Raw genomic sequence first — 25,588 nt, forward strand, 5'->3', positions numbered from 1 at the left:
TAATACAACATACAAAATCTTTTAAAAACTAGCCAAAGCAGCCTTTATGGAAAAAATGTATGCTTCTCAACATTTTCGTCCACAGGAGCTTAAGAAAAAAGAAACCAATACATTTATCATGCAACTAAAAATAAAAAGGACAACAAAACCAAAAATAAAGCAAAAATAGAAGTTGCCAAAAATAAGACAAAGATATATAATTTAAATGAATCCATTTTTAACTCATAAAAATGTGCAGAATATCAGCTTAATTATATTTTTAAAGAGCAAAAAAGAAATACCAAATTATGAAAATCAAAAAGAAAAAAGAGGCATTCACACACAAAAAAGAGGATATAATAAAGGAAATTGTTTTGCCAAGCTATAAGCCAACAAAAAATTATAAATAAAATGAATGAATGATTATTATTGTTATTATTATTAATATCTTGAGAGGAAAATGTGGGTTAAATTCTGGCAAACAATGATTAGGCTTTATCTATTTATATTTTTCTGGATCACTATGGTAAGAATCCTAAGTACCTTGTCTCAGATGAAAAAGTATCCTTCTTTGTCAAGGCAAAATCTTGTATATGAACCCTTAATCTCATTCTATTCCAGTGCATTCCACTCTTTCCCTAATTTTCAATCTCTCTCTTCCTACTAGCTTCTTCTTTATTGCCTACATCCACATCCATGGCTCCTCTATTCTTAAAAACTCTCACTTGATCTCACCATCCCCAATATGTATGTCTCTCTTCATTTTGATGACCAAACTTCTTAAGAAAGTTGCCTGTAATTAGTATTTCCATTTCCTCTCCTCTTACTTTAAACTTTCTGGCTTTTAATCTCATCATCCTACTATATAAATTTACTCTCTCTTACTTACATCAACTGATGCTGAGTGAAATGAATAGAACCAGAAGATCGCTGTACACCTCAATGCTGTATGAAGATATATTCTGATTGAAGTGGATATCTTCAACATAAAGAAGATCCAACTCACTTCCAGTTGATCAATGATGGTCAGAAATAACTACACCCAGAGAAGGAACACTGGGAAGTGAATATAAATTGTTAGCACTACTGTCTATCTACCCAGGTTACTTATACCTTTGGAATCTAATACTTAATGTGCAACAAGAAAATGGTATTTACACACATATATTGTATCTAGGTTATATTGTAACACATGTAAAATGTATGGGATTGCCTGTCATCGGGAGGAGGGAGTGGAGGGAGGGGGGGATAATTTGGAAAAAAATGAATACAAGGGATAATGTTATAAAAAAAAATTGCTCATGCATATATACTGTGGGAAAAACAATTCTAAATAAATAAAAAAAGTTACTCTCTTTTAATAGTCAAAACTAAAGGCCTCTTCTTATTATTTATCCTTCTTGACTTCTATGCAGTTTACTTCTGGAATTTTTTTCCCTTAACATTTCTCTCTTCTCATAGTCCTACCTATTTCCCACATGCTTACCAGTTATCCCTCAAAGGTCTGTTCTTTGGCCTCTTTTCCATCAATATTTTCTTATCAAGTATTCTCTTTCAATTATCATTTTTATGCAGATGATACTTAGATCTACTTATTCAGTCCTAACCTCTCCCCTAACCAATAGTCTTTCAGACTAAATGACTCATTGACTTCTCAACATATCTATTTAGTTTCCAATTTCTTTTTTCCATGGCCCTTTATTGAATGTAACTTTTATTTCATCATGATCTGAAAAAATGCATTTAACAATTTCTGCCTTTCTGCATTTTATTTTGAGGTTTTTATACCCTAATATATGATCAGTTTTTGTATATGTTCCATGAACTACTGAGCAGAAAGTGTATGCCTTTCTGTCTCCATTCAATTTTCTCTAAATATCTATCATATCTATTTTCTGGCATTCTGTTTACCTATTTTAACTTCTTTCTTATTTATTTTGTGATTTGACTTGTCTAGTTCTGAGAGAGCAATGTTGAGATCTCCCACTTTATAGTTTTGCTATCTATTTATTTTTGCAGTTCTCTTTACTTCTCCTTAGGAATTTAGATACTACACCACTTGGTGCATATATGTTTTAATATTGATATTACTTCATTATCTATAGTACCCTTTAGCAAAGTAGTTTCCTTCCTTATCTCTTTTAATCAGATCAATTTTTGCTTTTGCTTGATCTGAGATGAGGATGGCTACCCCTGCTTTTTTTACTTCACCTGAAGCATAATAGATGCTACTCCAGCCTTTTACCTATACTCTGTATATATTACTGTGCTTGAAATATGTTTCTTGTAAACAACATATTGTAGATTTTGGCTTTTAATCCAGTCTTCTATCCACTTACATTTTATGGGAGAGTTCACCCCATTCACATTTGCAGTTAAAACTACTAATTCTATATTACCTGTCATCTTATTAACCCCAAATTATACTTTTACCTTTCTTTTTCCCCTTTCCCTCAAACTCAGCATATCTAAAACAAAACTCATATTTTCCCTAAATCCCAAATTTCCTATCACTGATGAAGTTACCATTCTCTCAATCACCCATATTTGCAACTTGTCTTGCTCTTCCCTGCAATATCAAATCTGTTTCAAGTTTATTGTTTCCATCATGACAGAATCTCTCATGAACATCCCTCCTCTCCTATCAGAACTGTCAGCCTGACACAGGCCTTCAGCATTTCACAACTGGACTATTGCAATAATTTGTTGCTTGGTCTCCTTGTCTCAAGTCTTACCCTACTCAGACTCATCTTAACTGCCAAACTAGTCTTTTCTAATATGTAGTTCAGACAATGTAGCACACTTCTTCACTTAATAAAGTCCAGTATCCCCTTATTGCCTTCAAGATGTTGATCTTGGATATAAAAGTCATGTTTGTCCTTAAAAACCTTTCCTACTTTTCCTCCTACCTTTCCACTCTTCTTATATTTTATTCCCTTCCATTCAACCAATCAATAAACATTCATCATCAAGCACCTAATATTGTTGGGTACTTGACAATCCAGAAACTCTGATATTTCTCACAAGAATACTTAATCTCCTAACTTTGTCTCCTACTTTTGGAACATTCTCTCTCCTCATCCACTTTCTGGTTTATTTGGCTTCCTTCAAAACACAGATTATATGGCATGTTTGCACAACCAACTAACCCTCCCTCACTCCCAGTGTCTTCCCTTTGAGATTACCTTTCCCATTATACTGTGTACTGAATAAACATAGTTGTTTCCAACATTTCTCCCCATTAGAATGAAAACTTGATAATTGAGATCATGTTTTTGCCTTCTTTCAATATCCATGTCTTAATATTTTGGCATTGTTCCTTGAGCATAGTATTTGTTGGTTGACTTTTATTTTTGTATCTCTAGCATTTAGCATAGTAGTTAGTATATAGTAAATAAATACTTGTTGATTGATTAATTGGCAGCCTTTTCAAAGATATAAAGGCAGAATAGAAAATGACTACCAGGTTTTAAAATATCAATAAATCAATTCAACTGCAAAAGGGGGTAAGAAAAGGAGCAATATGTAATATATCTAAAAAGATAGCCTGGAGGATTTAGCACCATGCCTAGTACATGGCAGGTGCTTAAGAGATGTTTGTTGATTGAATGATTGATTGACTGGAATGTGAATCAAAATGTAATAAGAGCAAGAGATGTAGCCAAAGTCATCTAAGAAAATTTGAAAAGATTACACTCTCCAATGGAACAGATTTCATGAAAGATATGACATGATAGAGATCTTGAAAGAAGAGAATGATTCAGGAGACCAAAGTAGAGTGTTGGGGTAGGGGGAGAAAATGAAGTGTTTTCTAGATATGGAGGACAAAATGAGCAAATGCCCAGAGGTGTGAGAGACAGAACAGCTTGTCTAGAAAGTAAAATATACAAAGGAAAGTGTGGAGAAATAAAGCTGGAAAAGTTTAAAACCAAACCAAATTGGTTTGGTAGACTAGTTGATTTGGAAATTCCTTCCAGGTCTGAGCATGTATGACTCAATAAGTTTTTTCAGCATTGGAGATAAAAGGCTTAGAAGTTGATTTCCCCAAAGATGCAGTTATAGCATCCAATTGAAAACTTTACGTCACCAGCTATGGGATTAATCCAATCTCCCCCCAAATAGAACATTTTTAAGCCTAGAGTTTTACAATTCTAAATGTCCTGGGAGTCAAGTAAGAAAGAATCATGGAATTTAGAATCTCAGAATTTAAAGAGACCACTGAAGTGATCATGACCAACCCCTAGAATATTTTCAGACACATCCTAAATGTGCTCATCCATAATTCATTTGAAAGTCTCCAATGCCAACTCCATGAAAGTGGGTCTTGTTCCATTCTATGTATTTTTATCCCCAGTCTCTAACATAATATTTGGTACATAGTAGGTGCTTAATAAATGCTTAATTGATTGATTGGTTGATTGATTGATAGTAACCTGTACCTACTCAGGCAGACCATTCCATTTTCTAAAAATGATTAAAAATTATTAGCCAAAGTATGACTACCTCCAATTTCCATCCAGAGCTCCTATTCTGTCCTTTCACAGCCAAGCAGAACAAGTTTAATTCATTAATTCCTCTTCCAAATAACAACCTTTCCAAGACAAATATTGTCTAAAGTATTCCATCACCTGAACATAAATATAGAATTAAATATAAAAATGGGTTGATTTTGTATCCTTCCCAATGCCACTCAGTTACCATCAAACCCAAATGAGTTATATCTACAAGGTTTTAACAATCACACTGCCTCTCTCTGGACCCCACATTCTTCATATGTAAATTGAAGTTGTTGAACTTTTCTGTGTCATAAACTTCCACTTGATGAGGTAACAGGGAACCAAATGATGAGGTAAATATCAAATGATGAGGTATATGCCTCTTAATTGAGGTCTAGTGGCAGGATTGGGGTACATGGAGTCAAAAGGATCTCCCTTGCAACCTTTTAGGATTTGGCGCAAGGATACAAAGTTAAATCAGGCCTAGTGGTGGTGAGAGTCCCCTGTAAATGAATTTACAGGCCTAAAAACCTAGATTGACAAAATGAGGTTTATTGCAAGGTTTGGAAGCAAGGTTAAAGTCTGGTTAATAAAAGGCATTAGATAGAGAAGACACGGAATGCTGCAGGACAGATTGTTGGTTGCTGGCATCTTTCAACTCTCTGCCATGGGATGATTCCAACTTGGCTGTTTTATTGCTTGAAGGGGCATATGGGTGGAGCCCAGTTTGATTTCTGGATAGCCAGAACCCACCAGGTGGGGGTTGGGCTGCCTGAGCAGATCATTAGAATGGGGACTGAAAACCCAAGCCAGTTCAGATCCAGTGGGGATTGGGTACAGCCCAAAACTGGCTTGACCAGATCTTGTAATCAAAGATCAAGTTGGAGATCAGCTAAAGAGTCTCAAAGGGGCTATCGCCCGCATCACACTGGCTATCTGGACCTCTTAGAGGAATTTTTTAAATGCATAAAATTCAAAGGATTACAAAGAAAACAAATCATATTTAAATATAGTTATAAAAATATTTAAAGAAGCAGATTTTTGAAGAAGGTATTAGATGATTTCTTAAGTCTGTGCCAGTTCTCTATTCTGGAAGCATGTGAAATTTAAGGCTATTGTTCAGCATTTTAGAGAACAAGATTATTTTTCCTAAAGGCCTTAAATGGATGTTTGGGAAAAGGATTAGGGTTTCTTTGAAATAAGATGCAAGATGAGGACAAGCAAGTCAGAGATTCCAGACTGACTACTCATGTATACATTCTCTCTTACTCTTTCTCTCTGTCTCTCTGTCTCTCTGTCTCTCTGTCTCTCTGTCTCTCTGTCTCTCTGTCTCTCTGTCTCTCTCTCTCTCTCTCTCTCTCTCTCTCTCTCTCTCTCTCTCACTTTGACTATCTCTCTGTCTCTTTCTGTCTCTGTCTCTCTCTGTCTTTTTCTATCTCTGCCTCTCTTTGTCTCTCTCTGTTACTCTCTCTCCTTCCTTCTCTTCCTCTCTCTCCTCCTCTTCTCCCTCTCCCCCCTTCTCCCTATGTTCTGAGATTTTCTTTTTTTATATAATGAGAAGTTAAATCTATTCATTTCTCCAGAAAGTATTTTAGCCCTCCCTAAGGATCCCAGCAATGCCTTCTTAGAATTCATCACTGCTAACTGTTCTCCTAGACTACTTTATCCTAGGAAGATACTTCATGCTAAGTTGAATGAGAAGAGAAAGGCAGGGGGGAAAAAGAAAACATTTGAAAGTAAAATTCTTCTACTAATGTTTTTTTCCCCTGAAATCACTTGGCTGCTTGAGATGTTTGGTGCTTAAATAAGGATTGTCTTCCTCTAAGTCCTGCCTCCTTTCTGCTTGATCTGAGGGTGGGGAGGGGTTTGAAGGCTGGCTCCCCCTCACTACAGCCTGCCTCTGAGTAAACATTTGCAAATTCCCTGGAGATGGGGGATGCTTAGGAGGGAGAACAATTCTACACATCCTTGGGAACAGCATCAGGAAGAATTTTTTTAAAAGAAAATAATAGTATTTGAATAAAGTAAAGTGCGAGAGACCTAAGTCCTTCTGTTATAGTCACTGCCCTCAGAGGGGAGGTGCACACTGCAAATAGCTCTACATGGAAGATCACTGATCTTCCCCCCCCCCCCCCGCCCCCGTGATAATATGGTCCTCTCTACAGCATCAAACAAATATAATGACATTCCAAGAAGTAGCTCAACATAGTGTTCTAGACTTTGGATTTGGAGTCAGGAAAGTTTGAGTTTGAATCCTTTCTCAAACAATCAGCAAGTGATGGGCTTGATTTTCTATTCTTTAATATAGGGATAAGGATCTCACCTCCTTTACAACATTGCTGTGGGGATAAAATCCGGTTGATTAGAAATGTAAAGTCTTTCACAAAGTGCCTTTTATGCTTCTGAGTGCTTCATTTTAAAGTACTATATATGTGTGTGTGTATATATATGTGTGTGTGCATGTGTTTATATGTATGTATGTGTGTGTTTGTATATATATGGTGCTGGGGAAAATGACACCATATTTAGGTGTGTATATATATATATATATATATATATACATATATGTATATATATGTATATACATATATATATTTATGAGTATATGTGTATTTATTTATGTATATATTGCATATTTATACACATATTTTATATTTATGTACATATACTCATAAGTATGTATATTCATATATTTATTTATATATGTAAAAGTATGTCTATATTTTTATATATGTGTCTATATACTTATATGTATGTTTATATATTTATTTGTATGGCTATATGTGTGTATGTACCAACTGTCTTTTTTTTTTTTTTTTTTTTTTCATTTCACCAAGAGAGAGAACAAAAATAGAGGACATTTCCTTGGGTAGATAGCTGACTCCACAGATCCTCCTGGGAGCCACAACAGTTCACACGACAGGATTAGGACCTAGCAATTCCCAATTGTAGAACGAACTACTTTCTGTATGTCATGATACCATGAAGAGATGTCATCAGAAGACCACTCACTGTCTATCATCACAGTTGTTGGTTCAAATCATGCCTCCAATGTATATTACTTATATGATCAGGAATACGTCAGTCAGTCATTTAACCTCCTTGATCCTTGTTTTCTCATATGGAAGATAAGGGGAAAGATGTGATGGCCTCTGACTCTCTTTCTAGCTCTGTGAGTTTATAAGTCTAAGAATATTGCCCACTGAAACTGTTCTTTGTCACAACAGAATTGCAGTTGACTAGTCTATATCAGTAACCTTCTTGGGTTAAACTTCCTATTATAATGTGTATGGCATTCTTCTTTGAATTTGAAGGAAAATGCAAAAAAAAAAAAAAACAGACATAGACTGAATATGAAGGAAAATTTCCTAATAATTAAATCTATCCAAAAGTGGAAGGGGGATATCTTCAGTGCGAGTGGAAGGGCATAAGGGGTTCCACATCATTAGAGATATTCTAGTGGAGGTTAAGTAATCAGTCAAATTGCAGAGGGAATTCCTGTTCAGGTACAGCTGGCTTTAGGTGACTTCTGAATTCCCTTTCAACTCAAAATCGTTCTGTGAATCTTAGATTCTGTGGCTTCTGGGGAAATCTTTCTTATGATATAACTGAATTACATTGCATGAGAGATTTGCTGAAAACTGTGCTAGTTAGCTGGGCATAGAGACAACCTCTTGTGGTTGGTCCCTGATGCTAGGGGGATTAAGATTGGGGAACCACTTAAATTCAGAAATTCTGAGCTTCTGAGCTTAAGTGAATTAAGCTGATAAGGTGACCTCACTTACTACCAATGATCTTCCTGGCACCAGTATGGCAAACCCAGAGAAACAGGAGGTTAAACAAGCCCAGCATGAAAAACCAGAACAGATAAATATGATATGCTAATCAGTACTGAGATCAGTCCTGTGAATGACCACTTTACTTGTAGTCCAGGTGAGATAGGAGAACCAAGGCAGAAAGAAAAGGTGGGAGAGGAAAGGAAGGAGAGAGATACAGAAAAGGAAACAGAAAGATTGGAAAACTGAAGGCCTGAAGAGGAAAATTTATACAACTAGTAAGTGATAAAAAATTAGAATGTTGATTCAAGTCTAGAAAACAAACTTTTAAGTGCCAGGCATTGTTAAGTATAGTCCAGTGTTCCTTTATACTAATCTTCCTAATTTTAAATCTGACCTCAAACATTTACTAGATATGTGATCCCAGGCAAATCATTTAAACTTTTTTATCTCAATTTCCTCATATGTAAAATGAGCTAAAGAAGAAAATGACAAAACAACCCAGTTATCTCTGCCAAGGAAATTCTAAATGGGATCATGAAGAATCAGACACAATTGAAATAACTGAACTGAAAATGAAATGAGAATTAATATAAAGTATTATGCTACGCAAAAAAAAAATCATTTTATAAGTACAACTTGGGAGAGGAAGAGTTGGAAAGCAATTCTGAAAAGATCAGGAGGTTTTAGTGGTTTGTAAACCCAATGTGAATTAAAAGCATAACATGAAGGACATTGAATATAGAGATAGCAATCACACTTTACTTTGCTTTCATCAGAATTCATTTGGAATTGTGTGTTTAGTTGCTCACCACAGTTTTAAGAAAGGAAAAGAAAAATATTGATAAGCTAGAGTGTCCAGAAAAAGGCATTTATATGGTGAAGAGCCTTGGGTCCATGTCATATGAGAATTGGTTGAAGGAACTAAGAATGGTTAATTTGGAGAAGATTTTGGAAGACATAATAGCCATCTTCAAGTATCTAAAGGTGTGAGAAGGGGAGGTATATTTCTGCTAGAGGGCAGAATCAGGAACAATGGGTAGAAATTATAAAGAGGTCAATTTAGGTTTGTTCTGACTTTGGGATGGTGGGGTTGGGAAACTTTCCTTCCTAACAATTAGAATTATCCAAAAAAAGTAGTTGGTGCCCCTCTAAGAGGGTTTTCAAGTAAATGCTGATTTATCACGTAACCTTTAGGAGGATTCTTTTTTTCATGTTTAAATTGGTATCTTTCAATTCTCAAAATTTGTGATCCTAAAATCCTTCTCATTTTATAAAGAAATTAAATCTAAAAAAATTGAGGTCTAAAAACTTGCTCAAAGTTATACAAATAGTGGTAAAGCATGGTGGTTAGGTGGTACAATGGATATTGTCCTAGAATCAGAAAAACTCTTATTTCAGTGTTCAAATCCAGCCTCAGACACTAGTTGTATGACTTTGTAGAAGTCACTTACCCCTACTTGCCTTAGTTTTCTCATTTGTAAAATGAGCTGGAGAAGGAAATGGTAAACTATCATTTCCTCACCAAGAGAATCCCCAAAAAGGAGTGAAGAAGTGTCAGACATAACTGAAAATGACTAAAATAAACAACAGAACACAAAGACAAGCCACCTGACTTCTAATCTAGTGCTTTTTTTGATTATTCTGAGCTCTCTGTCTGTAAAATGACCTATTTTTTTTATTTGCCTAAAAAAGGTAAGGGAATGTGAATCAATAATATGGTGTCCTTCAAGAGCACTGAATTTGGAATAAGAAAAACCTGAGTTTAGTTCACAGTTCTTTATTTAATATCTTGTTGATTGCATGGAAGCAACTGCAAAAGTAACTTATGCATCTCTTCCAAACTCCTCATTTTATGGTTGAGGAAAACAAAGGCAAAATGATTTGCCTGTGGCCATGCATCTAGTAATTAAATTTCACCTCAAATCGAGTGATATTCCACTATGCCATGATTTGACTGTGGGTAAACCAATTTAAATCTGCACCCCATTTTCCCCGTTTGTCAAACAAAAGAGTCATATTAGATGATATCCAGATTTTTCTCCAATTCTATATTCCTCAGACCTTTTCTAGTCGCAGAATGATGTCTCTGTGATCATTAATGATCATGTGTTAATTTTGTTTTTATTCTACAGAAGAGATTTCCTGGGAACCAAGGAGGCCTCTCTGCTTTTGATGGCAATGTTTCTCCTTGCTGTGTTTTACCATGGACAGCAGGTAATGAGAACATGAGCATTCATCTCCAATTTCTCAGCTTTTGTTTCCGATCCATTGCTCTTTATCATTTATGATTATTATCTCTCTAAATAAATTATGTCCTTTAATAAACCAAAACATAATAAAGACCAACACATAATCCTGTTAATTAAAATTACTTTGTATAATATATTTTGCAGAACCATTTAATTACCTCCATTACAAAAAAAAGTTTCCATCTCTAAAAATAAGAAATCTGATTTGTCCCAGGAGCAAATAGGCTTTATCCCAAAGTTATGATTGTTTTCCTATAACAGGATTGACTAAACTAGTCCCTGAACTCTTTAGAATTTTTTATTGGGTCAGCAGATTCTGCAGTGGTTGGTTAACTGAATCATTGATGAATTAATCAAAATTAGTCAAAATGAGTTTTCTTAATTTCAGCTCAAGGGATCCTTCCATTAAATCCCAGTTGCCATTATGTAACTTTGATTCATAGAATGGGCATTACAAGGAGCTCATTTGCATTGAAAATGTTCTTAGAAGGTCCTCAGATGATTATATCCTATAGTGTAAGAAATGTTCCATTTGGAGTCAAGGATTTACATAGGAGATCTCTCTAACATAATCCTGCATTCATTGGCAAATCACTTGATATCTCAGCTCCTATGTTTCCTATATGTCAAATTAGAGGATTAAACCAGATAACTTCTAAGATCCCCTCTAACTTTGTTTCTGACCAGTGAATCAATTTCATTGGATAACCTGGTAAAATACCTAAAGATCCCACAGGACATTTACATTTTTTATAAAATATATTATACAGCCCTTTGGCATCCTGGTGAAACCTATGGATCCTTTCTCAGAGTAATGGTTTTAAATGCATAAAATCAAATATATAAAATTATAATAGAAATCAATTATGTTGAAATGCAGTTTTATATGTATGTATATATGTACTTATACATATAAGCAATTTAAATATGTATAGATAAATATACATTTTATATGTATATATACAATATACAATTTATATGTATATATACAATCTATATTAGTGCATACATGTATATATGTATATATATACATACATGTGTATTTATGTGTACATGCAATATAGATAGATAGATAGAGAGATAGATAGATAGATAGATAGATAGATAGATAGATGATAGATAGATAGATAGATAGATAGATAGATATTATATTCTGGGAGAGAGAGACAGAGAGATAAGGATAGAAAGAGACAGAGAAACAGAAAGAGAAAGACAGAAGATTAAGTTCACAGACCCCAATACAGCTTATTGAAGATCAGAGTCAATACAGAACCACAAGGATCTTTGAATTTGACATATTGGTGAGGAGGGTTAGATTTTGGCTCAATATAAGGAAACAACCATTTGAACTGACCAAAAGTAGATTGGGTTTACTTATAAGGTAAAGAGTAACATCTCAATTGGGATATTCCAGTGAAGGCTGAATGGATACTTGATGGGGATATTTTAGAGGGTACTCTTTTTTCAAGTATAGTTTGGATCATATTTCTCTAAGACCCTTTCCCATTTTTCTAAGATTTTGTTATTAAAGCTAAATGAACTTTGCTATTTTAAAAACTCCCCAAATAGTTATCATGAGTTTTTTTTCTAAGAAGTTATGGAGGGTCTGAGAAAGCAAAAGCAATTATGTTAATAATTCAAACCAGGAATTCCCTGGTTTTTATTGTAGAAAAAGGAAAGGGAGGATGAGAGTTATGGTTTACCTAGGATATTGTTAATATGAGACAAATACACAATTAGTAACTGACTTCAAGCTCTACTTTACCTGTTAAAGTGATTCTTGTGCCTTATTAATTTCTATGCCTTAGTTTTAGGGTAAGACTTAAAATTTAAAAATTTAAAATTTAAAATACCATTAAAAATACCACATAATATCCAATGCCTTTCCCGCATGACAGCACTCCAAATATTTGAGAAACATGATTATCTTTTCTGCTAAGTTAGCTCTATATTAAGACAATACATTAAGATAATTTTGGATAGCCCATTAACTAGAAAGTTGGAGAACATAGCACTAAACTCCTCCTAATGCCTTCTTTTATACAGGAAAGAACTGGACTGGGCTTTATAGTTAACTCCTTGTGTCCTAATTCTAATTTCCTGCCTCCTCTTATGCATTGTTATCCTTATTTGATTGTCCTACATGAGGATAAGGACCCTCTTCTTTTTTTTTTTTTTTTTTTTGAATTGTATCTCCAGCATTTAGCACACATAGTAGGCACTTTAAAATATTTTTTGGTTTATTTGATTGGGATAGGGATTAGGCCTATGAGAAAACCCCTTCTCTCAATATAGGTTAGTATTTTATAATTCATGGTTTCAGAGGTTGTCTGGAACACTTAAAGGTCAAGTGATTGCCCCATTCATGATGTGTCAGGAGCAGAACTTCAATGCAAGTTTCCAATCAGTTCTAATAATTAGAAAACTATTTTCATTTTATTTAAACCAACATTGGCCTCCTTGTTACTTCCATCCATTATACCCAGGTCTGTTTTCTGGGAAGAATCAGAATGAGAGTAGTCTATATTCTATAGTTAATCAAATAATTTTTCCCAAACAATTCTGTGATAAAGGTAGTATAGAAGTTACCATCTCTATTTGACAGATAAGAAAACGATGGCTCACTAAGCATTTATTAAGAACCTATTATGTGTGAAGCCATGGTTACTAAATAGAAAACCAGAGACCCAAATTTAAGTCTTCTGACATCAAAGCTCTTTCTAGTAGTATACCACATAATGTCCAATGCCTTTCCCACATGACAGCACTCCAAATATTGAAGAACATGATTATCTTTTCTGTTAAGTTATCTCTTAACTAGGATTAATATCTCTAGTATCTTCAACTATTCTCATATATAACTATCTCCCCATACACACTCTTGCATATCAGTGGATTGCTTAAAATGTGGAGCTTAGATATTTTAGCCTAAAATAATTTGGGAGCTTGGAATAAATAATCAAAGCTTTATTTTTTAAAATATGCAATAATTTTTAAATAAAATTCACAAAATTTTAATCCTAAAAATTATTGTTAGATCAATGCCAGGTCAACATTGTTTCTTTTGCGGTCTGTCTTTCTCTCATCAACCCCACATTCACTTCAAAAGAAAGTAAAAGCAAAAAGAGAAGAATCTCGGCCAAAGCTGAAATAGGAATATATCAGAGAGAAATTGCTATGGAAACAAAGAGAGATAATGAACCCTAGTAGAAATTGGAAAGAAAAAACTGTATTTTTAAAATAATTATTAAAAAGAAAAAAATCATGTTTTAAAATGTAGTCTATGAACAATGGCAAATGAGAATGAATGACAAGTTAGATGAGTAAATTATGGCTTAGGGCTAATAAATATCATACAATGTGGTATGTAGATTGGAAATAAGAAACTTAATATGACATTTCTCTAGATGTCAATGAAAACCACCTTGCCAAGCTGGACAAAGCAGCTCCTTCCCTCCTTTCTTCCTTGATTCTTCCTTCCTTCTACTCTCCCTCCCTCTCTCCCTTCCTTCTTTCCTTGCTGTCTTCTTTTTTTCCTTCCTTCTTTTCTTCTCTCCTTTCTTCCAAAAGACTAGATCATTGTATTTCTATCCATGTACATGGTGGAGAATAAGATACAAGAAGATTGGAAAAGTAAGAGGAGGATAGGTTATGTAGAGACATTAATTAGGAATGAAGGAAGAGATAGTAGCAGAAGGCATTTGAGTTATAAGAGATGAAGAAGAGGGGAAAAGTGAGAATTCATGATAAATAGCTTCAATTTTTTTCCTATAAAATATAAAAAATAAAATCTCTTAGCTGAGAGAATGGGGGAATGGGAAGCCATAGAAGATATGAAGAAAGATGAGAAGATTTGGGAGAAGTACTGTGGAAAGGGGGATAGCAAATTGATAAGGGATTTATATAACATAAATTTGTAATGGACAAGTAAAAATAATTATATGGTTATTTTTAATGTATTGTGATATTTTTAATAATATTCACAAAATTCTCATCCCAAGAATTAGTTAGATCTATACCAGATCAACCATAAATGTTTATATATTTTCTCCCTCCTGCCTTCTCTCTCCTCTCCATCTGTCCACATAAGGTATCATATCCTCACCTTCATATGTTCCTCCCAAATGAATGTGTTTTGATCTCTGAAACCTCACAGAATATCTTGGGGTTTACAAGCTAGATTTTTTTGAATACCATGCCTTAAAACTAACTCACTTTAACTCTTACTGATTGGCCAACAATAGGTCCCTGCTGGAGCTTACCTTGATCAATGTTTGGGTTTTGATGTCTCAGAATTAGTTATTAATACTGTTTCTATTTTGGTCAGGAACCCTGAAGATACTCCCTTCCCAGAAAGACTTTTTTTTTGATTAGGTAAAAGAGCTATTTTCTTGTATCACCTTAATCACTAAATGGTCATTGCATCAAACAAATAGATATGGAAGAGATCTTAGGCCTAGGCCAAGGTTCCCCACTGCATCCAGGGCCATCTCCTCTCATTTTGAGCTATCTATACCTTGCCACTGGGACCCAGATGGCTCTGGAGAAAACATTAAGGCTAGTGACCTTGCACAGCCCTTACCATTGAATATTCACTTGCAAATCATAACATTACCTTCCTGATGTCATGTCCTTTTCAAGAGCAATTTTCTTGCATAACCTTAATCACTGAATGGTCATTGCATCAAACAAATAGATCTGGAAGAGATCTTAGGCCTAGGCCAAGGTCCCCCACTGTATCCAGGGCCATCTCCTCTCATCTTGATCTATACCTTGCCACTGGGACCCAGATGGCTTTGGAGAAGAGATTAAGGCTAGTGACCTTGTACAGCCCTTACCATTGAGTATTCACTTGCAAGTCATAACATTACCTTCCTGATGTCATGTCCTTTTCAAAAATTAATGACAATATTAAAAAAATAAACTGAAAACTTCATTCTTAATTGTTTGCACAATTTGGTTATTTTTATTACAATTTTCACACTCATTTTTAAAATATTATCAATATCTTTTGTTTTTACTTCCCCTTTAATTTCTAATGTATTTTTTATCCTTTCCCTATGTCATTCCCCATAACATAGGCAACTAGGTGGCATAGTGGATGAACACTGGATCTGGAGTCAGAAAGACTATTTAAATCTAGGCTCAGACCCTTAGCTATATGATATTGAGCAAATCAATTGAATTCTGTTTATTTTCTCAATTGTAAAATGGGATAATAACACTTTCTTCATAAGGTTGTTCTACTCCCCATTGCCACTTGCAAGCCCTCCCCAATCTCCATCATTAATAATGTCTTCCTTTGAAATTGTTTCGTTACATCTGCCACCCAATCAAAGTCCTGGTAGATGATATGTATGTACTCCCAGACCACTCCTTTTCTTTCTTCAATGAGTTTGTTATATGGGACTCAGTTTTTCTCTCCTCTCCAAATCCTGCCCTCATATTAAGGGACTTCAACATATTCACTTTCTCTTAAACACCCTGAACATTCAGTTCTTCAAGCCACTATTCATTTCCCATGAGCGTCTCCTCCACCTTATGTCAGCTGCATACAACTGTGATAATACTTTGCTCTTGTCATCTCTTGTCTATGTTCAAGAATTCTGAAACACTCTTGTCCAACCTTTTATCTATTGGCTTTTGATATCTCCCTCTGCCTTTCCTTATAAAACCTTACTCTTCACATCATGCTCTCTAATCCCTTGGTCTCTCAATTCATTCCCAATCATCTTCCCAACACTAATCATCCTTTCCTCTCCCCATCTTGACCTCTTAGTGAATCAATTCCTATCTCTAAACGTTCTTATCATATACCTGATTATACACAGCCAATCCTCAACCTTGGATCACTCTCACCATTCACCACCATATTCCCTCCTATCAAACAAAAATAGAGAAAACCATATAATCATTCTTAGTAGTTTATTATAAATTTATGTGTTGTGATATATATTGGATTATTTGTCATCTGGGGAGGGGCTGGAGAGAAGGGAGGGAGAAGAAAATTTGGAACACAAAGTTTTTCAAGGGTGAATGTTGAAAACTATCTATGCATATGTTTTTAAAATAAAAGCTTTGAAAAATTTAAAAAGGACAATAAAAACAAATTTATGTTATATAACTCCAGGGCCATCATTGCCACTAGGTAATCCTACCTCTCTTATCAATTCAATATCTCATTCTCCACAATAGTTCCAAATCCTCTCATCCTTTCCCATTCCCCCATTCTCTCAGCTGAGAATTTTGCCTCATTAAAAAAAAATGAGGCCATTTATCATGAGTTCTCACTTCTCACCTGTTCCTTAGCTCCTGTCATTCAAATGCCTTCTGCTACTATCTCCTCCTTCATGACTATTTCAAATGTCCCCTCATAACATAGCCCCCTCTTACCTTTCTAGTCTTCTTGTATCTTATTCTCTATCTCATAGGTGGATAAAAATCCAATAATACTGGCATTCTAGTTGTTCCATGAATAAGACACTCTAGTCCTCAATTGTGGGAATGTTTTCCTTCTTTGGCTCCATCTACTAACTTTTCTGTCTTTGTTTAAGTCCCATCTAAAATCCCTTCTAGAAGCCTTTCCTATGCCCTCTTAATTTTAGTGTCTTACCTCTATTATTATCCCCTATATATTTTGTTCAGATTTGTTTGCATATTGTTTCACCCATTAGAGTGTAAGAAACTGTCTTTAACCTCCTTTTGTATCTCCAGTGCTTATCATAGTATTTGATTCCTAGGAGACACTTAATAAATGTTTCTTAATTTATTGATTAGGGATCAAATGACAAAAAATTTATAAAGTGCTTCCATAGTGCCTGGCACATACTAGGCACCATACAAAATGCCTATTCCATATGAAGAAGGAAATAAAGGAGGAGAGGGAATTCAACAAAAGTAATTAACACAACAACCTAATCTGACATGACATGCAATGTTCTATATCTGTAGAGCCTGGACTCTGTAAACAAGGGAAGAACGTATATTTTATTTTCTCATTTTCAGGACCAAACCCAATCACTATAATTATACAGTGTTCAGAGGTGTTTTAGTTGTTTTTCTTTCTGCTTCTATTTATATTGTTGTAATCATTATATATATTGGGGGTTTTTTTGGCAGTAATTTGTAACTCAATTTAAACTTAGCTAATGAGAAGATTGGGCCAATTCTGAAAGTGGAAAATATTGCCAAAGAACTTGAAAAAGTAAAGTTAGAGGAAATAAGACTGTGTTTTCGTGTATCAGTAGAATATTGAATTAATTCAACACAATCTAAATAATTTAGACCAAATAACTTCCCATTAATAATAAGTGTTATCTATATTTTATAAAACTATTGAAGTCAAATCTTACTGCTGCCATTTGAGTTTCAGGGAACTTTTGAATAGTTATAAGTTATAGAGCTCTGATAATAATAGAGAAGTTCCCAGTAGAGGCAGTTCTCACATCAGGAAAATCATGAACTCTTGAAAATCTTAAAATCATGATGATCCCTTATACATTATAATTCTCTTAGCTGAGTATAAAGTGCTTTCCTATGTATGTACATAATGAAATAGGATAGAGATGTCATTATGTTTATTTGAGGATGAAATTGAGACCCATAGACATGAAATGATTTGCCTTAAGATTAAACACAGCACATTATATCAAGCACATATGCTTGCTTCCTTTCTTCCCAGGCCTTCCTGACTTACGGTCCCCAAAGATAATATGTAGGGTGACTCAAATGAGGAGTCAAAGATGACATTTAGAGTTCAAATCTGGACAACTAGGAAGCTGGTGGTACCACTGAAAATAATAAAAAAAAAAAGTTTAGAAGAGGGAAGGATTCAAAAGAAAACAACATTTAGAATTTGTTGACTTTAAGATGTCAATAAGACATCCAATTCAAAATGTCTAATAATGAGTTGGTTAGGTAAGATTAGAGCTTGGGAAAAGGGAGGTGAGATAAATAAGTCTTCTGCATAGAGATTATAGTTGAATCCATGGGAACTGCTAAGATCATCAAATGAGGTTAGAGGGAGAACATAAGATGAAGATCTAGTAAAAATCCTTGTGGATACCCTTAAAAATAAGCAGGACTTATAGGAAGAGCTACTTAAAGAAACCAAGAAGAAAGAAATGGTCAAAAAGGTAGAAACAGAACAAAGAAAGTCATATTAATAAATGGTCAAAAGGTAGAAACAGAACAAAGAGTCATATTAAAAAAAAAACTGGAGAATAGAGAGAGTATCCAGAAAAAGATGATAGACAGTGCCAAAAGTTTGGGGTGGATTAGATTGGTTTGCATTACATTGACTTGGATTGGATGAGAGAAATTAAAAAGTGGACTTTGATAACTTCAAAATAAAAGATGCTATATGATACAGGATAAACAAAAACTAACAGGTGAAATACTGACTCTCAGAGTTAGGAGAGAAATTAGAGATCATTTAATTGAAACCTTACCTGAACCATGAATCTGCAATATCACATAGATGTTTAAACACTGCCCAAAGACAGGATATTCAATATTTCTTGTGGTGTACCTTCCCATTATTGCTGACATTGGCCCCAGTTCTGCCTTCTGGAATCAAGCAGCATCAGAGGAGTCCAGTTTCTGATTTTTCAGAAAAAAATAAATTTCCCCTCCTCTCAAAACCTTTATCAAACAGAATAAATGTCATTCGTTAAATTTGGTCAGTGATATTATTATTATACTTATTTTGGGGGAAGGACTTAGCTATTCCTAAGAATAGGCCCTAAGAATAAGTCCAAACAATTTACTAACACAATGTGTTATCTAATTGTCTCACATACAACCCAATGAATTTATGAAAAAATCTTGATATTGCAAGTGTTGGAGGTGGGGAATAAGATGTCTAATAAATAGTAATAATAATATCTATCATTCCATAATGCTTTAAAGTTTGCAAAGAATTTTATAAATTTTATCTCATTGCATCCTCACAGCAATCATAAGAGGTAAATGCTATTATAATCTCCATTTTATAGTTGAAGAAACTATGATAGGTGGAAGTAAATGACTTAACCTTGGACATCCAGCGAGTAAGATTCTGATGTTGGATTTGAACTCTGGTCTTCCTGTCTCCATGTTTAGCACCCCACCAGCATGATGTTCCTCTATAAAATCCCCAATTAATATCATTTAACTTTTTCTTAAACATCCCCAGTGATAGGGAAACTAGTAAGTCTTGAGGAAATTAATTCTACTGTTTAATCAGTAACCATCATTTATCATTTATTCTAGACATATCAGACATTTAGAGTACAAATAACAAAAAAAAAAATTCTCCCTTCCCTCTAGGAGTTTTAATTTGGGAAGCAATAAACAAATGAATAGATAGACAGACAGACAAAACAATGAATGAATGAAGCCAAGAGACTTACCATCTTATTTTATCCACTAAGTGCCCCCCTACAACCAGTTAAAACAAGGTTCATTTGTTCATCAGTCTGACTTCTAATGAAAAGGCTTAAGTAATATTGTAATATTTTTGGACTCATTAAACTCCAACATCAGCAAAATGTATTAAAACTTAAATTTTAGCTCATGTCTAATATCTCACCCAAAGAGGGGAATAGAAAAGTACTTATTATACAATAGGTATAAATAACTAATCCATACCAGTAACGTATTATACAATAAGTATCTAGTATGGGAGGTATTTATTTCCTACACACAAAAGAAATACTCAAGACAAAATTCTCACAAGTATGTATTGACAAACAAATTAAGTATCAGTACTAACTACTGTTATTATATTGCGCTAGTATATTGATATTTACAGCCATCTAAACTTGAAACAGTTTATAAAATTACAGATTAAGCATTTTACATTTCCTCTCAACTCAGCATTATTTCACTCAAAGTCTTCTGGCAAATCAGGCCAGGATTGGGAAGATCTCCAAGAGAGCTAAAGTAGATGCCAAAGATTCTTCCAAACTAAAGCCAGTCCCAATTGAGGAACCAGAATATTCATGTTTCTCAAATTCATGAGGTGGCCTCATTTTGAGTTTGAATATATTCATCTCGGGATTAATACTTATTCATCTAAAGTTAGGGAAAAAAGAAGACACACAGAAGAGGTAGCTCCAATCCCAAGATCAGGCTCACCTAGGCAGGATAGTCTTTAATTGCCACATGCTCAAATGGCAGGCAGGATTAAATTGGGCAAGCTACACTTTGCTGACCCTTACAGGTGAGATCCTTACCACATGGAAAGTCCAGAACTAAGGACAGAGTTGCACCCCTGTTTAAAAATGTAAAATGAAACTCTTCCAAAGCACCAAATTTTTTCTATACTGTACATGCACATAGTCTGATGGAAGCAGCCAAAATTCTCATCTGCCACCAGTCAAATATTAAGCTAGAATGTGTGGTCATCCAGAATCAAGAAAGACCATTTGACACATGCCTATTCATCTTTCCCTCTCCTGCTCCTCCTTTCTCCTCCTCTATTTCTTCTCTCTCTTCTCCCTCCCTTCCCTCCCTCTCCTCCTTCTACTCTTTCTCCTTCTTTCTTCCTCTTCTACTTCTTCTTCCTCTTCTTCTTTCTCTTCCTCTTCCTCTTCCTCCTCCTCTTTTTCCTCCTCCTTTTTTCTTTTTCTTTTTTCTTCTTCTCTCTCTCTCTTTCTGTCCTATATATAGATAAATAGGTAGGTAAAAAGATATATGTATTTACATAAAATATATACACATATGTATATGACAGATAAATATATTTGTTATATATTTCTATATAAAATAATATACAATTTATGCATCATATATATACATATTCTATATATTTAATATATAGTTATACCAGTGGTATGCGCAAGTATAAACTAGATAAAATATAGATAGACAGAAGGATAGATAAGAATTTATTTATATGTGTATGTATGTATATATATTTATTTATTCATATGCATTCATATATATGCATATATTATGTTATATATCATGATTATGTATCTATGCCTAAAATATACAAAGCAAAAACAAAGTCTGGGAAAGGGGAATACTCAGCATTGGAGGCAAGGGGGAACCAGGAAGTTCTTATTTAAAAGGTAGCAGTTGAGCTTAACTTTGGATAAAACTAGGAATTCTTCGAGGCAGAAGTAAAAAGGGAAATAGCTTTCAGATATCTTAAGTCAGGTGATGAATATTGGTGAATAGCACAAATTCCTTGTATGAGTTTTATGTCTTTTTTTTTTTTTTTTTTTTTTTTTTTAAGAAGCAAATACTATTTTTAATTGTCTAACAAGAAACAAAAGATACAGACATCATAAAATGGAAAGAAAAGTATTTACCACATTTAGCTGATGCTTTGTGATAAGATTTTGGTTTTAATACAATCATGATTTGACCTGATGTAACTTTATGTAAAGTTAAAATCTAACTAGTGGCCTCTCGGACTTTGGTTTTCATGTACTTCACCCAAGCTCCTGAGTAGCACTGATGCTCCCTGGCCTTTGGATACCTTAGAAGAGACTGACCACTAATGTTCTTGGTCCCAGGAGATGGACCTCATCCTGGAAGTTCTGATCAGGGCCAGCCAGCACAAAGCAAACTTGTTCATTACAGTCCCAAAGATGCCATCTCGGCCTTCACATAAAAGAGCTCCCACTTTACCAAATGTATTCAGTCCATGACTTTTGCACAAAGACTGACTGTGGACCATAGTGAGTCCTAATACAGCTGTGTTTATAACTGGACTGTTTCAGCACTGCTATAATCAAGATATTCCATGAGTATGTTACCATCATTTTACATCTGGATGGATGGGGGAGCCAGTAAGAACAAAGAGACCATTAGTGGGGAAGAAGAGGCACAGCTGCCTGATCTGCTCCAGTTTCATTGTGGCTCCCAGTCACGTTACTACTTCCTCATCTAACTCATCTAATCACCCACATGGTGGTTCAGGTGATTATGTTAGGTGGGTCTGCACTGTCTGCGGTTGCTGGTGATAGAGTGGGACTGGGACTATTATTGGCTCCTAGGAAAAGGGAAATCCTGTCTTAAGACCACTGGTATAAAACTAGGTCCTTCACATCCTTGGAATTTAATAAATACATATCTCGAACACTTTAATAAAAATACAAATGGATACTCTGCACAAGAGATCCTTTTCTATTTCTGAGTTGGGGGATAGAGGATTCAGCCAGCAGCTGCAAATATAGTCAGCATAGACATCAGGAATACTACAATCCCCCTACATATGAGGATTCCCTGCTATGTATTTGGATCTATGCTGGAATATATAAGCTGTAAAGAAAGTGGGATGGTAGCCAGAACTTCATCACAACACCATCCTCCTAAGTCTGGGAGAGTCTATTCCAGAGGAACCTCAGTCCTTCTTGTCCACCTTCTGGAGCTGTCTCCTGGACATCCCCAGGCTGTTCCATACCTCGGTGTACATCAAAGTCCCCACAAAAACAAACATGGTACCCAACCAATGCCAGAGGGTGAAAGGGTTCTGGAAGTAGAGGATGGAGAAGATGAGGCTGACAAATTTGCGCAGGGTCACCACAAGTGTCACGGTGAGGGAGGTGCACTCGGTGGTGAGGATGAACACTCCCCTGATGCAAACATACTGAGTGAAGATGTTCATGAGAAGGTAGAACCACATGATGGGCATTATCACCCCGACAACAGGAACCTGATACAGTTCAGATTTATTAAAAAGAAGTGCATGATTATAGATATCAGAAGCCAGGAAGATGAAGCCAGGGAGTGGCAAAGCATGATTATAAAACAGAGCCTCCTTGGAATGTTTTCCAAATTGCTTATAGAGTGTCTCTTGAAAGATGCCCATCCTTGCTGACATCAGAAGGGCAAAGGTCAGGGCAGCGATCCCTAGTAGCCACCACGCAAATGCCTGAAATCCTTCATTCTCACTCAAACTGGACTGGGATGCCACTTGTTTTGCAGACATAAAAGTACAGATAAAAATCCCCATAGACACCAGAGCAATGGAGGTATATTTGGACACACTGTATCTTTTCTTCAAAATGATAATGCCTAGAATCATATTGGCAATCAGAGAACCTGATCTAAATATCATATGCAGGGGCATGGCAATGTTGAGATTTAGAGCATAATTATTCACCACACTGACAGTGAAGAACATCGTCACCATGATGGCATAATACCTTATTGGAATAGCAGGCTTCTTTCTTCCCAAGTTAGCTTCAAAGATAAAGCCTTCCACGGCTATAAATAAAAACTGTGCAAATGTCACAATATTCCCACATCCTGGATGCCTCCTGGCCAGGAGCTCCAGGAAGATCACGTTACTGCAACAGCCCGCGAACACCAGGCCACCGGCGCAGGCCGGGTGCATGGTGGCTCTGGTGGAGAGGACCGGAGCGGGATGCCTAAGCCGCTGTCCCTGGGCTCCCGGCTGCTAGGGCCACCTCAACCCAGAACATCCCCTCCGGGGCTCCTGAGGCAGCTCCGGATTCCGACTCCTCGCGAGGAGCTCGAGTTTTATGTCTTTCAAAAATATTCCCAGAACCAGCTCAATTTTTGAATATTAAAAATTAAAGCATTTTTTTGGAAAAATCTTAAAATTTTATTTAATATCATCGTGAGTCAATAATTAAAAATAATGGCCTTAGTATAAAATACTAACCTCTTCTGAAATCCCCAACTTATGTCAGAGGTTCTCCATTCCCACTCATCCAACCCAAAGCACCCAAATGTTGTGTTTATATGAAAAATCTTTGAGGGCAGTAATCTTATCTTCTGACCCTTATATCATCTCTTAGAATTCAGAACAAGGGGCTGTGGACATGGCAATTTTCAAAATTATCCAACAACAAAAAAGAAATTCAGATTATTTTTAGACTGATAGGAAAGAACACATATAATCCTTTGCAAGAACACTAGGAAATAATACAACTTTTACTATCCCAGTTTTATACAGGAAGGGATTTTAAGTGGCTTAACCCATGACTAGTAACTGGCAGAATTAAAGCTTAAACCAAGATCCTATCACTCCAAATCAATTAAATAACTATTACTTCTAGACACCTCACCATCCCTGCCTCTTCCATGGAGTCCTTGGTGATAACCAAGAAGAAAAAAAGTTAACCTACTGGTCAGGGGTTTTAAAGAAGATTCATTCAATCAATCAACTAACATTATTAATTACCTTTTTTATGCCAGGAATTCTGCTAGACACTGGCATTGGGCAAACAAAAATAAAACTCCCTGCCCTCAAGGAGTTTACATTCTATCAAATGAGTGAAGTAATGTTAACAATAAATGCTAATAATTTGTACTTTTTTGGATTTTTTTTCCTATGTAAGGAAAATGAGAGCCAAAGATGTTAGTTATAGAGCTGGGACTCTGTTCAAAGTTTAGTACCTCTCTGTCTTAAACAAATACCCCCTCTGAAGAAATGCATCATTCTCACTGTCATCTAACTATAGCTTCTGCCAAGTTATTATTCATTGTATCCCATCCAGAACAGAGTCTGCCCACTCTTGTGCTTGTTACCTGCTACCCCTCTTTTCTTTTTGTGACTCACGTCTCTCTATTTTTATTAAAGTGCTTAATAATAACCATTGATCCTTCTTACGCAGAAGGATCGACTGTGAGTATATGTAATTAAAATTCTGCCAAGTCACCAAGGTAGTTATGTAACTCAATAATTGGGAAATTTCATCTAGTATCTCTGTGAAAGTGATATGCTAAACACTCCCACCTCCAAGGCAGGTGAGGGAAAGATCAAACTGAGAAGCAGCACAATTTGGTTACATTTTCAGCCTCACAGATGACTCACTCAGAAGCCTGGGGATGTGTGTGTATAAGGGGATCAAGGAGTGACAAGGGAGGAATCATCCTCTGCCCCAACTTTACCATTTACCATAGAAGGAGAATCTACTGCCATGAATTCCCATGGAATATGACAGGCACTAATGAGGCTGTTTACAAGGCATTATAATTCTCCTAAAGGAAGGAATAGGAATGGGTAGACTTCATATAAGATGGAATTTGGTGTCTTTTTGTGATCTCTTTCTAATATCTCTGATGTTTATAGGGGACTTGAGGCTTTCAATTTGAAACCCTTATCTTAGCCTCTCCCAGC

The 25,588-nt window shown here is 35.4% G+C and overlaps 1 protein-coding gene and 1 pseudogene across 2 annotated transcripts in view; one reads left to right on the top strand and one right to left on the bottom strand.

Annotated features, from left to right (window-relative positions):
- ADCY8 (adenylate cyclase 8) overlaps positions 1–25,588 on the top strand; it is a 411,706-nt gene that overhangs the window by 334,062 nt on the left and 52,056 nt on the right. For both annotated transcript variants that reach the window (XM_074265464.1, XM_074265467.1), the window contains one exon: positions 10,387–10,468. In XM_074265464.1, coding sequence (XP_074121565.1) covers positions 10,387–10,468 — 82 coding nt within the window. The remainder of the gene's footprint in view (positions 1–10,386; positions 10,469–25,588) is intronic.
- Positions 21,698–23,977, bottom strand: LOC141541327 (nucleotide sugar transporter SLC35B4 pseudogene; annotated as a pseudogene).

Source organism: Sminthopsis crassicaudata, chromosome 1, assembly GCF_048593235.1.
Source record: "Sminthopsis crassicaudata isolate SCR6 chromosome 1, ASM4859323v1, whole genome shotgun sequence".
Classification (NCBI taxonomy): domain Eukaryota; kingdom Metazoa; phylum Chordata; class Mammalia; order Dasyuromorphia; family Dasyuridae; genus Sminthopsis; species Sminthopsis crassicaudata.